The 17,605-nt window shown below is 43.7% G+C and overlaps 3 protein-coding genes across 10 annotated transcripts in view; 2 read left to right on the forward strand and 1 right to left on the reverse strand.

Annotated features, from left to right (window-relative positions):
* The window catches only part of LOC309645087 (bMERB domain-containing protein 1), a 199,257-nt gene extending 196,739 nt beyond the window's left edge, over positions 1–2,518 (forward strand). The window contains exon 9 of the transcript XR_014254733.1: positions 2,365–2,518. The gene's annotated coding sequence lies outside the window, so the exon portion shown is untranslated. The remainder of the gene's footprint in view (positions 1–2,364) is intronic.
* The window catches only part of MARF1 (meiosis regulator and mRNA stability factor 1), a 41,118-nt gene extending 31,436 nt beyond the window's left edge, over positions 1–9,682 (reverse strand). For 3 of the 8 annotated variants that reach the window (XM_082429607.1, XM_082429608.1, XM_082429606.1), the window contains exons 1-5: positions 9,558–9,682; positions 5,347–5,548; positions 2,527–3,210; positions 1,596–1,770; positions 284–510 (exon numbers count right to left, since the gene is read on the reverse strand). In XM_082429607.1, coding sequence (XP_082285733.1) covers positions 284–510; positions 1,596–1,770; positions 2,527–3,210; positions 5,347–5,490 — 1,230 coding nt within the window. In that variant the 5' untranslated portion in view covers positions 5,491–5,548; positions 9,558–9,682. Of the gene's footprint in view, positions 1–283; positions 511–1,595; positions 1,771–2,526; positions 3,211–5,346; positions 5,549–9,557 lie in introns of those variants that run through there. The other 5 variants (XM_082429611.1, XM_082429612.1, XM_082429610.1 and 2 more) reach the window with 5 other exon arrangements.
* Positions 9,683–13,457: 3,775 nt separating this feature from the next.
* NDE1 (nudE neurodevelopment protein 1) overlaps positions 13,458–17,605 on the forward strand; it is a 29,696-nt gene continuing 25,548 nt past the window's right edge. Inside the window, exon 1 of the mRNA XM_082432559.1 lies at positions 13,458–13,565. The gene's annotated coding sequence lies outside the window, so the exon portion shown is untranslated. The remainder of the gene's footprint in view (positions 13,566–17,605) is intronic.

A 17,605-nucleotide genomic window follows, 5' to 3' on the forward strand; every position in this document is an offset into this window, starting at 1 on the left:
CTTGTTCACAAAGCAGTTATGAAAATCAAAGGAAATGATACATATGTAACCACTATACTAGGAAAGCACTAGTCACATATAAGCAGCCTTGCTGAAAGATCAGACATGATTAAATGATTTCTAGTACCTAATTAAGAAATAATCTTTTGCTGTTTTCCTTTATTTACAAACTTAGCACAAATGCATATTATTGAACAAATTTTCAATTAGAATTCTTAAAAAGAAATCACACGTGCTTATTCGTCTACCAAAATAGATAAAAATTCTTTTTTTTTTTTTTTACCTGGCAATTATTCAGCTCTTGAATAACTTCTTTGTTTTCTTTACTGATGTCACACACACAAATGAATTCTGCTTCTCTGTGGCCTTTAAAAAACTTCTCACGAATTCTCTGTACAACTGCAGTAGCTGAGCGGCCAGAGGGGACTGAGCAATTTTCAATATCCCAAAAAACTCCAATGGGGGGTAAGTTTTCTAGCACCTGTCCGGCTAGTGCAACTTCTGATGACCCTTAAGAAATGTTAACATTTTCAATTACACATGGTAAAAAAGAGGTAAGACATTCAAATAAAAATAACAGGTAGCTACCTCTCATTCTTAGGGGCAGGAAAATGAAATTATTGACTGATGTTAAATTTAAGGATACCAACCTCAATGGCTGGTCTAATAAGACAAACAACCCCAAGCTGCCATAGTATCTCTAAGTGATTATTCCTATTTTTCAGGAGAGAACAAATCTAAAGATCAAGTCACTTTAAGCCCACAATAAATCCATCACAAAGCATGAGTCACTCTCACACTGACCAGTTATGCTCCTCTGAACACTAACACATAGGTGAATGGACGCTGCAGCTCTGAGACCTGATCTTCACGCTCCTCCCACACTTGTCTACCGACTCAGTGTGGGAGAACAATGAAGAGAAGACGAACGGTGAAGTTATTATCATCCTTGATTTTATTTTATTTATTTTTAAAGCACATTTGTTTGTTTGTTTGTTTCTGGTTGCGCCACAGGCCTTGCTGGATCTTAGTTCCTTACCCAGGGATCCAACCCGTGCCCACTGCAGTAGAAGCTCGGAGTCCTAACCACTGGACCGCCAGGGAATTCCCTTGTCCTTGATTTTAAATGATTTTTAACACTGCATTAATATCTGATTCAAATTTTTAAAAAATGTTTTTTAAAGATAAAATATATCAATTACTTTTTGGGGAAATAATCTTAGGTTTTCAAATACTGTTTTGCATCAGCCATTGCTAAATCTTTCTAAATACTAAGTATGTCTAGGGAGCATACAACCAACAAGTGTGATTATGAACCTAAGTTGACACCAAGTCCCTTCCAGCACTTACTTCTCCTAATATACTCCTCGTTTTACTATACACAGCTTCCGGTCTCAAATAGCGTCAGCCCAACATTAATGGCAACTGACCTATTGGTCTATAAGGATAAAAAGATTTTTACCAAGAGATGGAAATGGAGACTCATACACAGTAGCTTTAGAACCACAAGGAATCTTTTTAAAGGCGATTAAATGCAGTGTTAGTATCAGGTATTGAAAACTAATATGCACATTTTACACCATACTGTCATTTACCAAATTTTGAAGCAGCTTTGCCTAGACTGGTCGCCAATAACAACGTGGTCTCCTTCCCTGTTCCTTTGGTTCCACAGCCATTACACAGAGGAATAGTAACAGGTGCAGTTTGAGTATTTGGAGGTGGTATATTTGGCCAGACTTTAGCAGCATCAATTATACTATTTCTTGCCGGCTGTTTTAAAATTTGTTTAAAAAGAGGAGGAGGTTTCAGATACATTATTTCAGAACCTAGAGTTACACATAACAACTGAAAACACATTCTAAGTGTTTCTCCTTTCCACCTGCTAACCTCTGATAAAACGTATTTTCAAATCACCCTTCCCAGAACTATCAGCTACCAATGCATAAACTCACTTCCAAAGTGACTTGAAATGATCAGGGAAGATATTCACATGATCAGACCTTTACATTCTGGGCCATATGTCTGCTACGGTGGAGACCCTCAGACACACTTTACATAAAAGGAAGTAACGTCTTTACTTGAACACTGGGTGTGACTGAGGCCAAGTTTCAAGTTCCCCAAATTATTACAAAGGGACAACATGCAGTTTTACAAGAATGGGTCCATGTATCAGGTGAGTGTTAGCTATAAGAAATCACAATTGTGCTCTAGCCTTTAAAGACAGAACAGAACACGAGGCTTTGCCAAGCTAGGTTCACATGTAAGAAATAGATTTATTACAGGAGACTCTAAGAGCATAAACTAAATAATTACTCTGCACTTTTTTGAATGGTCCCTCCCATTTTACCCTTTCCTTTCTTTCAGGACCAGAAGGAGTTATGCTGACGGGGAGAAAGCCACATCACGAAAGAGTCTTTGACCCCACTCACAAGAAAGATTTTTTTCAAGATATATCCATTATTATTTTTAAAAAGTCATTCCTCAAACCTTAGCTGCACCCAACATAACAAATAAAAAGATACAAACCTTGTTGAGGCAGTCTTCGCAGTAAAGTGAGCCCTTTAAACAAACCGGAGGTACCACATTTAGGTGCAAAGAGTTGGTGCATAAGTGAGGCGTTAGCTCCGACTGTGAAATGTGCTCTTCCAAGTGCCCGGGAGCCCCACTTGGGAAATCAGAACAGGGGAAATAGCCAGCGGAGGAGGTGCAGCCCTGGAGAGCTGGAAACTGATGCAGCTTGTGCACATTACCATGACATGACTGGAAATGGAGCTTTCCACAACAGGGCAGGTGTTTGCAGGGAGAGAGATTACTTTCTAGACACATGCTGGGAAAGTCACTTGCAACGCTGGCCAAATTGTTCCTAGCTGAGGCACTCTGGAGTGAAGATGCAGACTGGAAAGCAAACCCTGACCCCACCTGACACGTGACTGTCCTGGTGCTTTGCGAGTCTAACAGTGCGCCTGGGGGAATCAAGCTACCAGTCCCTCCGCCACCGCCACCACCAAAACGCATTGGCGAAGTGGAGGGGTCATTAGGGCAATGGGCACAGCAGCTTACTTTGGGGACAGCTGAAAGCTGTATTTTAGGTTGCTGAAGAGAATGGATATCTGGAAGTGGGACTGCTGGAAAAAGTTTAGAGCCAGCATGAAGGGGAGATGGTACATCCTTTAATTCCACAGCAACTTTCTTGCTCTCCATGTAATCTTTCTGAGAAAAGAAAACCAGAACACAAATTAATTTTATGAGGCTAGTGACTTGGGGTTACTCACATCTGATTGCATTAAAAAATGCAAACAGTGTTCAAACCTATCTCCATCACTCCGTCATAACCACACAAAATCACAACCACAAAAACGGAATGGCAGCTAAAACCAGGAGCATTCTTCAGCAGGAGGTGAACATTGAAACAGACAACTAAAATTACGACTGTGTCCTTCCTGAATTTTAAGAGACTTGGGGAGGGGGTCTGTTTACATATTCAACAAGCCTGATTAACCATCCATGTCTCAGTGTCTTCCCTTTGATAACTTCCCCTTGCCTCTCAGTGTCTTCTGAAGACAAAATAGGTGGTATAAAAAACAACAGTCATAACAGTATTCACTAAAGACGGCTTATAAGCAAAGTGCTTTGAGGAAAATACTTAATAGTTTGTGCAGTCAGATCTAGGTGGTTTCAGTAAGGTCCTCCAGGGGAGAAGGTATCAAGCACTATCAAGCATCTGCCCAAGTGGCCCATCCATGAATAGGTCTTAAACGTGTTGCTGATGACATTTAGCAAACCCTGGGGTATCATGACCTAAAGCCATAATGCCAACAATTATTTTGTAACCAGTGGAAAGAATTAGAGTAATTAGAAAACTATCTGGGAAAAAGATAAAAGAGAAATAGTTTGTCATATGCCTGTAACATAGACACATGAGGCTGGTATGTTTATAAAGGTTACAGCATTGCATTGGTGTCAGAGACCTGGGTTTGAATGTGATACTAAATAGTTTTATGACCTTGGGTAAGTGACTTAACCTAACCTCTTTATGCTTCAATTTTACCATCCTTCAACTGGGAACAACAGAATGTACCTACTACATTTGTTAGAAGGATAAAACGAAATAGTAAACATAAAGCACTCAGCAGAGTACCTGGCCACTGAAAGGGGATCCAACCAATCAACAACCTTTACTGGCTGAGCACAGGCACTATTAAGATGAAGGGGACGCCCTGATACAGTGACTGAGACATGCTCATCCCTTAGAGCACAGGAAGGTCCATCTGACTGCTATGACTTCACTCCTTCTGCTATGGGAGGGTACACTAATAAGGGAGAAATTTGGAATTTCAGTTACTTTTCCTAAAAGGGAGGTAATAGCAATGGTCTCACCAGCCAACGAGCAGTATGTTCTGCCCTCTTGGTAATTACAATTCAGGCTGGAAATTAGCTCATTGGCATTCTGATTTATATAGATCTGGCTCTTACGGGCAGGGTTATTTTGAGTTGATCTCCCTGAACGTACTCAATTCTGGGTACCACTGACAAAATCGAGATTCTGGATCTGTAAAGGTGAAAGTGCAATTCCATGTCCTGTGACTCTGTTAGGGCTAGATCTGCCACCCCAGGACCCTGCTTGAGCTGCCAGCCCTCAGTGCAAACTGTCCCTGAGGTAAAATACTTCTGAAATAACTCCAATTACTGATGCCATGCAACAAAGGTAACTATATAATGAAAAGCTGGAGAAGACAGGGAATAGATTTTTTTAAAAAGTCATTATCAATACCCTTATATAAATTCATAGTAAAGTCTCATTTAAATCCCAAGTACAATAGCAAAAAAAAAAAAAAAGTGATAACGATGAAGGAAATAAAATCAGAAAACGTCAAAATCACTATGAAAAGACAAAAGAAAAAGTTCTAGACATATTTAAATATTCAAGAGAAATCTTGAACAGAAAAAGACTATCAACAAATCCTATCAATCTTTCCTTGATTTTAAGACACAAAACTCAGAAGGTTACCGTAAAATAAAATCTATTTTGTACTTTCCTCCGGTTTTACTCTACAATGTGGATTTTGTCTTTGGAATCTGTGACTTTAATGAGAAACAAATCTTTCCAAAATTTTAACAGCACATATTTAAAGCATCTATTGTTGCTTAGTGTGGAAGTATAGGAGTTAAAAAATTGTGCCCTCATTGAGTCAGGAATTACAATAATGTGCTACAAGGAGTAATATAAGCAGGATGCAAAAGAAAACTTAGCACAGACTCCAGGGAGAGAGACTGCCCCAGACCAAATGGATCTCTCATCTATTTGCATTAGCAATTTGCTATGTCCTTAGTCTTGCACATAGTTACCGTTTGGGGACTAAGTGGCAATGTTTGCTCAGGACGAGAAAAGCAATTAGAGAATTTCCAAAGCCATGGCTTAGCATCATTATCTTGTTGAAGCCATCCAAGTGTTCTACTGCAGGAGTTCTCAGTTCCGTTTCCTTCCATCATACAGCCATACAAAGTGGTTCAACATTCTTTCATCTTTCTTTTCTTTCATTCTTCCACCCTGTTAAGAATGAGATTTCAATATTATTTATTTGCATAAGTACTAATTTTATTACTGAAATCTGAGACTACAACTATATTTATGGTGTATAGGTCATTGCAAAGAGGGCTGATGGGACCAAATCCAGGAACTCTTAATGCTGTGACCAAAGACTGAGTTTTCCATAGGATGTAACAGCCACTCAGTGGTGCTATGTATTCCTGATAGAGATACAAGATTTAGCCACTCATATCCAGGATTAGTGATGTGGGAAAGTAAAAATAAATGTAAATGTCTTCCAAGTTAAAAAAAAATTATGGTGCAATGGCTCCCAACAAGTCAGATCTTAAGGAACACAAGTAGAACGGCTATCAAAGCATATTACAGCTTACTAAAATTGGTAAACTTGGTTGACTATTTATGCCTGAACCCTAACTACATCAATCTGATTTTTTTTAAAGTCTATCATCTTCCATTCCTTACGTTTCATAGGTCTTCAAACAAAAATGAACTCTGAGGGGCTTCCCTGGTGGTGCAGTGGTTGAGAGTCTGCCTGCCAATGCAGGCGACATGGGTTCGAGCCCTGGTCTGGGAAGATCCCACATGCCACGGAGCAGCTTGGCCCGTGAGCCACAACTACTGAGCCTGCGCGTCTGGAGCCTGTGCTCCCAACAAGAGAGGCCGCGACACTGAAAGGCCCGCACACCGCGATGAAGAGTGGCCCCCGCTTGCCACAACTAGAGAAAGCCCTCGCATAGAAACGAAGACCCAACACAGCCAAAAAAATAAAGGAAATAAATAAATAAGTAAGTCAGGAGCTCTTAAAAAAAAAAAAAAAAGAACTCTGGACAAGCCCTATTTCTTTTCAGCCATGCTTGAGAGAAGTAGCCACATCTTGGACACCTGCATAACCCAGAGAGAAACCTCTCCTCTTCACTTGGCTGGAGCCAAGCTCCTCCAGCCCACAGTAGACGTTTTCTATATAATATTTCTTAATTCTTCTCGACTATCCCTCCCTAAACACTCTACTTGGGAGATTCAAAAAGTTAACAGAAGACAGCGTATAATTTGAATAAAAGAACAACCACATGTCCTCACTCCCAATTATGTAAGATCATGAAACTGATTTCAGAGCAACCTATCCCAGTGTGTCTTTGATATGAGTATTGAAGGTCCAAATTAAGTGACCTCTGTGGACTTTGAATTTGATTCGGCTACAGAACAAGTCAAACCAACTTCTTAGTTTACTTATTATGAAAGTGGAATCTGCTATACCACCAAAAATCTAACAGAGAAATCTCAAGTCCCAGATGTGCTCTTATCTACTCCAGAGCAACGACACTCTACAAGTCTTAAATGATACGATAAAAGCAGATCCAATCAGTAGTAGCCATAGGGCACAGAGGCAGCCTGCCAGTGGTAAGGACAAGGGAGCCTCATTTCCAAGCCCTCGCCACCATGCCCCAACCACCTCCTACTCTTACCGACAATGGCCATTTTAACATTATTAATTTATCTTTCAGAAATTTCTGGGCATATAGAGAAGAATTTCTTTTAGCTATCTCCCTGATAAGATGCTCTTTTCAAGAGATTTTAACGTCTACATAGTTGGGTGAGGGGAGAGATGACTATATAAGCACTATGTCTAAGATATAGGAAAACCAATCACAAAAAGCAAGGGTAGGCAAACTACTGCCTAAAACTACAGCCAAAACCGGCCCACTGCTTGTATTTAAATGGCCTGCAAACTAAGAATGTATTTCACATTTTTTAATTCTTGGGAGAAATCAAAACAATATTTTGTGACAAAGCTACATGAAATTCAGATTTCGGTGTCTATGACTAGTTGTATTTGAGACACAGCCAAGCTTATTGAAGTCCTATGGCTATGTTTGCACTACAATTGCAGAGTTAATTATTTGCAACAGAGACTGTAGGTCATATACCTACAGAGCCAAAAATATTTACTATTTGGCCCTTACGCGGAAGCTACAAAACTTTATTAAGTTTCAGTTTCTTCCTCTGTCAAGTGTGCCTAATTTCTCCCCTGCCCACCTGAAAGCATTACTATGGGGGAAAAAAATCAGATAAAGGACGCCACCATCTGTTTGTCTTCATCGCTGTATGGCTTGTGCCAAGCACGGGGCTCCTACATAGTATATACTAAGGAAATATTTGTTGAATGAGGGAATGAATAAAGCAGCTATTTACCTACAAAAACTGGAGCTAATCTGGAGACAGAGATGGAGTTAACTGCCACAATAATGGTAAATTATGGTACTTGTTCTTCCTATTAAATACAGACCTCATATACCCTATCTTCTCTCTAGAGCCTAAGAATTTGTGATGTTCATGACATACACAAGTTCAACATGCTCTCTCAAGCCCCTTCAAGGCCAATCCTGAAAGTGAGCTAAGGTGTCAAGTAAAATACAGTTTACAAAGCTTTTTTGTTTAACATTATTTATTTCCTCATTCAGCAAATATTTACTTAGTATCTACTATGTAGCAAGCCTGTGCTTGGCACAAGGGATACAATGAAGGAAACGACCAGACAATGAGATCCATTTATGTCATCTTTTTTCCCACAGTAAATCTGTGAGAAAGACAAGGGAGAAATTAGCCACATTTTTACAGAGGAGAAACAGAAGTTTAATGAAATTATGTAACTTGCCCAAGATCACACAATTAGAAAGGGAAAAGAACCAGGCTTGTCCACCTCTTTCCACCACACCAAGGTACCTTTGGTATCGCTCAACACGAGCAACAGAAAGTACAAACGTATTAGCTTGTTAGTGGCCTGCACCCGGAAATTTTCCTAAATATTCCTGGGAATGACATGAAGTTATTCAGGTAGTCAAAGCAAGTTCTGTTTGATTTGAGTGGAAGTCTCACTTCCGCCATTATCTCTCAGTCTTTGAGCAATTCAGATAGTGGTTGAGAGCCCAGACTGTCCTCCTATCAACCCCCAATTCTGCCGCTTCCTATCTGTGCAGCTTTGGACAACGCGCAACCTCTCTGAACCTCAGATCCCATCTGTAAAATGGGCCTGATGATAATAGTAGCACCTTCATTGGTTGTTGTTTGTATTAAATGAGACAAAGTAGAAGATTTAGCAGTGGCCTTCTCTCAACACCCAATCTAGTCCTCAACACCCCACATCACCGCATCCCATTCCTGGGCATTTCTGTTGTTTTTCATAGCTCTTTTCCCTAAAATTATCTTAGTTGCTTGCTTTTTTATTATCTGTCTCCCCCACTTAAATATAAACTCCATGGTAGTACATATGGATCATGTTTTGTTATTCATTATTATATCTCCTGCATCTAGCACAGTGTCTGGCACCCATCAACAACTGCTGAATGAATGCAAAGTTCAATAAATGCCTCAGAAGCCCATTTAGGTTTGTTTCCCTGTATGCAAAACAGAATATTTATGCTCAGAGATGTTAGAAAGTGCAAAAGATATAACTGGAAAGCTCTAGGTAATAACAGAAAGGTGCCAGGGAAACTCTAAAAGGTGTATCACAGTGTCGCAATACAATTACTGGGAGTGGTTCAAGTCCTAAGACAACTCAACGCTCTCAGTCAAGCCAGAGGCTACACCCTAGGGAGTGCTGATAGACCGAGGAGGGTGCAAAACGCTGGGGGCGGGAGGGTTGCAAAAACACCAGCCGTCCTCCTCCTCTCTTAAACTTCCAACTGTACACACTCCTCTAGAAGGGCTGCTCTCCACACCTGGAAGGCCCCAAAGGGAGGAAGGAGACAAGTGTGGGCAGGGAGCCAAACACCCCCAAAGGGCAGCAGAGGCGCTGCAATGACAGTCGTGAACTGACCCGAAAGGGAGACAACTCGAACCTTTAGCGGGGGCCTGCCCGGTGGGTCCCATTCCTTCCCCTCAGACCAGCCAACCTCCCCCACCCCGGCCGGCAACAGGCAGAAAGAGGTGACGCTCTCCCCCTCTCCAGCCTGGTGGCCCCAAAGCACTGGGCGCTTCGGGGACTAGTTCCCAGCGCTGCCAGCAAACTCACCTCAGCCGCCGGCTCCACCTCCGCTCACATTCCGGCCCCACCGCCTTCCCCCCACCCCCCCAGGCCCTTTGTTTTGATTCCCGACTCCGCAGCTCCCGCCGCCGCCGCCAAGCGCACCCTCCACTTCCGCTTCCGCACCGCACCGCCCCTGTCGCAAAACCGACGCCCTTCTCTCCTCCCTGCCTCCGCCCCTTCCTCCGCCCCTCCCCCGCCGCCGCGTCCTCCGCGCGCGGGGTGTGCTGGGAACCCCGGGGGGGGCGGGGCCTCGCGGCCCTGCAGCCTCGTCAGGCTCAGTCCCCTCCCGATAAACCCCTAAATAGGGACCTTCCCGGGGGGCGACCCCGGCTTTTTTGGCGAAAACCCCCAGTTTAAGAAAGCCTTGCCGCTGGCTTATCGTTGTGGCGTGGGAAGGAACCCGAAAGCGGAGAATTAGGGTGCTTGTGAGGTGGAATCCGGGGAAAAAACCTGCCAACCGGGATTTGTCACCGTTCAGCTCTTTCGGGCTTTTGAGGGAAGGCGATTTCGAAGGGATATTGATGAAAAACCTGATCGTTTTGGCTTTTTTTCCTCTCTTACTCTTGTCACGTGATGACCCTACCTTTTTTTTTTTTTTTTTAATTACGCATATTTGCTACAGCATCCTTCATCTAGTGCAACCTAGCGGCGAGTGGAGAAAAAAATAACTGCCAACCGGGCTGCCCGCGAGGTTCTTCGGGCCGGCAGGGCGCCTCGCGAAGTTGTGATCCAGCTGGCAAAAAGAAAGCCTGTGCCAAGACTAGGCTGGATTTTGTCACCAACAATTAAGAGGTCCTCGTGACTTCAGTAAGAAAACGTGATTTTTTAAAGTCCTGGTCCAAAGCTCGTTGCAAATGAATACTTTTCCAGTGACCGCTTAGGCGAGCAAAAAGGAGACTTTATAGTTGCAAAAGCCATGTGAAGCCAATAACAGCTTTTGTTTTTGGTGGCTAGATTTGCCATGTTTGGGGTTTTTGTTTTTTGGGGGTTTTTGTTTTGGGTTTTTTTTGCTTCAGATTCTTTACTTATATTTGAAATTTTTAAAAAATTGTTTTTAAGTAGGCACAACGGACATTTCTGAAACTACCAGCTTCTCACTATTTCCTGTTGCAAATTGGGAGAAAAACACAGCATATATATTTTAAATCTAGACATAGTTTACGATGCAATAGCCGAATGCTACGTAAAAGATTATTTCTGAAGTTTGCTAAGAAACAGGTTAACTTTGCATAAGGATCAGCAAGTAAAAATTGCCAAAAGAACTTTTTTCCCCCTGAAGTCTGTACTGTGAGGCAACTTCATTAGGCAATCCACATTAAGTGGGGGAGATTTCAGGGGAAGCTAATACATCCCTGCAGGCGTCCTTGTAGACAGGTGTTGTGGAGGGCAAGATCAAACACGTAGCTGAAGAACCCTTTGTGCTTGTATTCCATTTCCAGAAGGCAGATGACAAGTCCACACATCATCTGCCTGCTTAGGTATTTATTACTGCTGAGTAAATCTTCATTGTGTCTGTGTGTGGGTAGTATTCTCCAAGTGGGAATTAGAACAGATGAAAAACAACCCTGTTTCTAGCGTTTTGTTTTTTTCACAGTACCAAAAAATATGCTTCTCTTTAGAGATTTTTTTTCTCTCCTTTTCATTCTAGTTGAGTATCTCTGGACACAGAAAGTACTAACTAAAAATATAAAAAGGAAACAAAATAATTGTGGATTTTAAAATTGCTTTTTAAAAAAGGTTGTAGCCATAAAATAAAAATCAGACACATTTTGTTTGACATTGCTTGGCATTCTTTCAAGTCCAGAGCTGTGCCTGGTGTCAATAAGTAAATGCAGTAAATAAAAACGTTATCAAACATACCAAATGGAAGGCTAATGAAAAGTTTAGTGTTTTGAAATAATAAATTATGATGGAAGGATTTAAGCAAGAGAAACCCAGCTTTCTGCTCATTAATATCTGAAAGCTACAAGGAAAACAAATTGAATAGAGAGAAAAAAATTTTAAAGTATACCAAAATTTCCCTTTCATTTTTTTAAGGTTTTATCCAATAACAAACCCATTTACCTAAACACCTACTCCTGAAGAGGAGTTTAGATAATCATTTCAATATCTTCTCCCTTTTATTTTTAATGGAAAAATGAAGGAAATTGAAAATCAACTGGTTTAAATGACTTAATGTCATGTAGTCAGTACTGATAGCTCATCAACTTGTGGTTCAGTTTATCTTTTAACTGGGGTGATTATTCTCTGCCCAGAAACCTCACAGAATGGTGAGGCTCTGGAAAGTGTCAAGGGGGTGCAAATGATTTATTAGCATTTGGGGCCAGGATGGAAGTTTCCTAAAAGACAACTTGATACTTTCCTTAACCCCGTTGATGTAAGTGGTAGTTCCCTTTTGCATCTCTGAGCTTCTTTCAGGAAGTAGCAAGGAGTCGAAGTAGAATTAAAGGCCATTCTTAACCATGGCAGGGATGCAGGAGGGATTCTATGACTGTGGTTGGAGGCCTCAAAGCAGCTAAGATCTCTGCCTGTAGCATTGTGCTGAAGAACACCGGTGTAGGAGTCAAACAGACCCAGCTTTGAAGTCTGATTTGTTGTTTATTAATTGTGAAACCTTGGGCAATGCATTTAACTTCCTGCACCCTTTTCTCAGCTTTAAAATGAGAACCATAAAAGTGCTTTCCTGTGGTTCTCATCATCTGGGTCTCAGCTCCATTGTCACCTGGTAGAGTGGCTTTCCCTGTCGTTCTATCTGCAGGGACCCCTCCCCAGCCCCTTTCTATCACATGACCTTGCTTTATTCATAGCACTTATTCGCATCTGACATTATTTCACTGTTTCTGTTTGCTGATTTAGTGTCCTTTCTTAGTACTGTAAGCCCTTTGAGGACAGGTGTCTTGTCTGACATTTATTTTGATATAAGTGAGTGCTCAATAGATATTCGTTGGTGAACATCAAGAAGTTAGCATTATGCCTGGCCTAAATAACCAATTGAAAAATCATGATCACTACATAGATTGTACTTAACTATGTGCTTAGGCACTGTCCTAAACGTTTTACAAATGCCACGTTGACTCATTTCGTCTCTGCATAACCCCATTTTATAGATGAGGAAAGTAAGTCACAGAGAGAATAACTTGCCCAAGATCACACAGCTACTAAGGGACAGAGCAAGGATTCAAAGCCAGGCTGGAAAACAAACTCCTGTAAAGGAGTTTTGCTGCCTTTGAAGAAGAAGATAATGATGTCAAAAATGTTATATTGGTTGTGGGACTTCCCTGGCAGTCCAGTGGTTAAGACTTTGCCTTCCAATGCAGGGGCCGTGTGGGTTCCCGGTTGGGGTTCCATCCCTGGTGGGGGAGCTAAGATGCCCACATGCCTCCCAGCCAAAAAACTGAACATAAAATAGAAGCAATATTATAACAAATTCAATAAATATGTTAAAAATGGTCCACATCAAAAGGTCTTTAAAAAAAAAAGAAAATTTTATATTGGTTGTAAAGCTGTGGGGAGGACTTGGAGCATTGCTTATCCTAATTGGACCTATATCTTTGTCCTTCTATCTGCTTTGGGGAAAAGCCAAGAACAGGAAAATGCAACCGGTGTCAAGGGGAGGGAGTCATATTTTCTTGAAGTGCGTGACCCGCAAATCCCAGCCCGTCCCCCCGGTGTCCAGGGAGCACCCTGCAGCCTCCAAGGCGGGCCAGAACCCTGCCCAGCAGCGGGAGCCTCCCAGGGCCCCTCCCGCCAGCCCTCTCAGGGCCGCCGCGTGGCCGCGCCGCGCCCGGGCCCTGGGAAAAAAGTTTCCAAAAGGCGCTGCTAGGCGCTGATTGGCCGAGGCAGACGCGGTCCCGTGGCGCGGCAGCCAATGGGCGGCGCCGGCCGCGGGCGCGGGCGCGGGGGCGGGCGCGGGGGCTGGGGGCCCGGGGCGCACCGCCCCCAGCCGCTGCCGCAGCCGCCGCCACCGCCGCCGGTCCTCACAGCCGGAGCCGGGTAAGTGCGGTGCTGCGGCCCCCGCGTTGGGGGCTTCCCGGGGACTGCCAGCGCCACCGCCACCGCCGCCGGGAAACTCTTCTGCCCGCCCCGGCGCCCGCCACGCTCTCGGGACCCTGGGCCGCCGCCGTGCAGGGGCCCTGGCGCGCCCCTCACTTGCGCGTCGCTTCCCGGGTGTTGGGCTCGAAAATCGCGCTTCCCTGGAGCCTCCCTTCTTAACTTGGTGCCTTCACACCTTCGTGTCCCTCGCGCCTGGTTCCTCACCCTTGCCAGCTTTCTTTCTGTTTCTGCGCTCGCCTCTCTCCGACCCCGCTGCCCTCCCCCTCCGTCCTAGACTTCCTCGGTCCTTCTGCTCTCCTCGTCCCGGGTCCCCGCAGCCCGGCGGCTCTGCCCTCCTGTTCCCTCCCACCCCGACTCCCCTGGTCTCCCTTCTCGCTCAGTTTTCTGCCCCTCAGTCCTCGCCACCGCCTTCTGCTGCCCCCACCGCCCCTCATTCCTCGTAGCCCCTCTCCCGCCCACGTCCCCACCCGCCTCCATCCTCGGTGCAGGCCTCTTTCCGAAAACCTCCCTCCTCCTCGGCACTTCCCTCCCTTTGGGGACGTGTTTGGAGCGGTCTTCCTCCCTCCGCTTTCCTCAGATCTCTGTTGCAGGACGGTTCAGATTTCCCCTGACAGCACTTTGGGGAAGGATTGGATAAAGGATGAAAACGCTTATTCTACAGCTTGAATGCGGTGGCTGGGCTTACCTGCCTCTCTGAGGTCATAGGAAACCCCGCTATCACCTTGATACTACTTTTTGGGGAAGCTACATTATCTTCTCCAGTCATCTCAAGTTCGCTGTCTCCTGAGGGCTCGACCTTCCCGATTTCTTTGTCCAGGGTTTTATCAGGTTGTGCCCCTCTCTACCTTTAGGCCCCTTTTAACTTCCTTTCTAAAGAAACGACCTTTGCAGCACGCGCTGGACAGAAATTTCTCATTTTCTATGCGAGTTTTGTTCATGTATTCTAGGATAGGATGGCATTTTAGGACATGGGTGGTAAGGTACTTTGAAGAGTAATTGGATCCCAGCGACTCCCAGAGGCACTTGTTATCTGACCCCAGCGTTGGTGTTTAACCATTTTTGAAACTTAAAAATGCAGATGATCTATGCCCCTAAAGTGTCAGAGGCCTCTGATTGGTATATTTCATCCCATTTGGTTAATAGTTTCTTAACTTGGCTTATTCTGTTCGGATGTTATTTTTGTTTCCAGAGTGTGTTCTTTTGCCTTAGAATGTGTGAGCCCAGAGAGATTACACTTCCCTTCCTCACAAGATAATTCCCTAACACGAGCGTGCCTGCATATGGAAAGTTTGTGCCTGCAACTGGTACTGTGTTTGCACCTAGTCCTGACATAGGTGCTTTGTGTCTGCCTCGCTCAGCAGTGCCCAGCACTTAGTAGGTGTGGGGAAATGTTTGAAAAGGAACGGAGGAGGGGAATGCCACAGTAGGAAAAGCTCCTTCCTTGGCCTCTTGGTTCAAGAAAATAAAAATTATCCTTGGACAGGATAATTTGTTTTCTTTTCGTCCAAGTTTAAGCTTCTTAAAATTTCAAAAGCAATATGTGCTTACTGCAAAAAACAATATATATCTTAGAGAAGTGTCAGGTACAGGTTCGAATCTCAGTGTCTGCCTTACCCCCATACTGGTATATCCTTACAGACCCTTTTTGTATACGCAGAGGGAGATACATTTGCAAACAAAAATGGCACTCTCTTAACTTATAAACTTTTTTCCATATCAGTACATTTACTTCTTTTTTTTTTTGAAAATTATTTTATTTATTTTTGGCTGCGTTGGGTCTTCCTTGCTGCGCGCGGGCTTTCTCTAGTTGCGGCGAGCGGGGGCTACTCTTCCTTGCAGTGCGCGGGCTTCTCATCGCGGTGGCTTCTCTTGTTGCAGAGCACGGGCTCTAGGCGCGCGGGCTTCAGTAGTTGGGGCACGAGGACTCAGTAGTTGTGGCTTTTGGGCTCTAGAGCGCAGGCTCAGTAGTTGTGGCGCACGGGCTTCATTGCTCCGCGGTGTGTGGGAACTTCCCGGACCAGGACTTGAACCCTTGTCCCCTGCATTGGCAGGCGGATTCTTAACCACTGCGCCACCAGGGAAGCCCAGTACATTTACTTCTTAACTGCACCATTTTCTGATCAGTCCTCTGTCAACAGTTAAGTTCCTCCAGTTTTCCTCTCAGTCAATGATGGTGTACACCCTTGAGCATATGTCCTTGCATGCCTACTGAGGTATTTTGGTAGGGAGATCATTACAGACTTTGAAAGCACCGAGACAAGTCAGACTTGCTGACTCTTGACTGATTTTGCCCCAGTAATGTCACTTCTGCAAAATGAAAAGCCTGCGTCATAACGTAGAAGCCGTGGGAGCATGTGCCAGTCTCTGGCAGCTTCTTTCTTTTTCTCCCTTTCCCTTCTGCTCTTCCATGTGTTTTGATTGGGAGAGATTGGGGTTGGGGTGGAGAAGGGCTGTTAATTCCTGATGGTTTATATGTGTGTGTTGCTCCTGACCAGCTGTGCTGGCTTTCTTCACTCAGAGGAGAGCTGAGAAAGGCTTTGTTTTTTCTAGTTTTGAAATCAAAGGTGTGTGTCTCAAGTGTGTTTTCAGACTTTCCTGTTAAGTTTGATCATGGAAAATACCCGCCCCCCCAAAAACTTGCTGAAACACTTTTGTAAGAGTAATTGATCTAAGTTATCCAAAATAGAAAATAAGTACTTATTGGACCACTTGATCCCAGTTCTTGCATGCTGTAGCACATACATTTGAGGTGCCCATCAGGTTTGTCCACAGAGCTACTGGGACATGACGGCATGATGGTGTATTGAGAACGCAAGTTAGGAAGACATATCCCTGTGGCTCGGATGCAATAAATGCATGCAGTATCCACTTTTAAGATAGTGGGTACAAAGTTGTGTATACTGTGACCAAGCATTAACACCTGCCTGACACAGTGCCTTTCAAAAGACTGCGTGGACCAAAGAGTGAAACTGACCTCCAGTCTATTGGCAACCCCAGGGAGATCTGGAATTTGAATTCAAAGACTCCCTTGCACTTGGGTCTGGTTTGCCACTCTGTTGCACCTATGCAGATGGCCAAGGCATACAATGTTTCTGCTCCAGCTTCCTAAGAAACCAAGTGATTGCCTTGCCTACCTACCCCTTACAGTTAAACAGCTTAAAGAGGGTCAAGTTGTTTGGAAATAATGTATTAAATGCCTAACACATCACAAATAGAAGGTGATGATAAAATTCAGTAAATAATGCTGGAAAAGGAGAACCTTTGCCAGTTGTCTTACCTGCTATCTGTGGCAGGGAGTAATGCACATTAGAACTTTCTGAGACATTTTCAAATGGCCAAAAAAAAAAAAAAAAGTCAGGTTTTTAAGTATGCTGTTTCATAAGAAAGTGAAGTTCAGCTGTTACTTCTTTCCTCTTAGCCTCTAGCATAGTTTTCCTCTTCCCTAGGGGTGTTTTTAAAATGCAGGGGCTGTAATTAGAGCCACAGTGGAAGCGCCTCCTAAAACATCTCAATTTCATTTCTTTACTGAGGCTTAAGTTATAAGCCTCACTGGCTGTGATAAAGAGCCCTTTTCTAAAACTCATCTGTCGTAAGATTGCAGGATGAAGGTTATTAAATTCCAGTAACTGTATCAGATACTCCTTATCATGTACACCTGGGGAGGGGGTAGTTTCCAACATGGCACCCTGTCCTCCAGCCCCTTCCCATTAATGAGATGCCACTCAGGTGCTGAGGGAGAAAGGTTTTTCCCCATCCTGTTAAGTATCTTAGGGATTTACAGAAGTAAACTATAAACTAGCCTTCAGAGGGTCTCTTGCTTCTTTTCCTTAACCTCACATCCCCTTCCAGTGAGTGGCCAGTCTCTATCTTTCCCTGTGTTCCTTCCTTCCACAAGCATTTATTGAAAGCCTATTATATGCCAGGCACTGTTCAAGGAATTGGGAATAAAAAAGCAAGATGGTGAAGGTCCCTGTGCTCAA

This window comes from Balaenoptera physalus (assembly GCF_965194825.1).
Source record: "Balaenoptera physalus genome assembly, chromosome: 16".
NCBI lineage: Eukaryota > Metazoa > Chordata > Mammalia > Artiodactyla > Balaenopteridae > Balaenoptera > Balaenoptera physalus.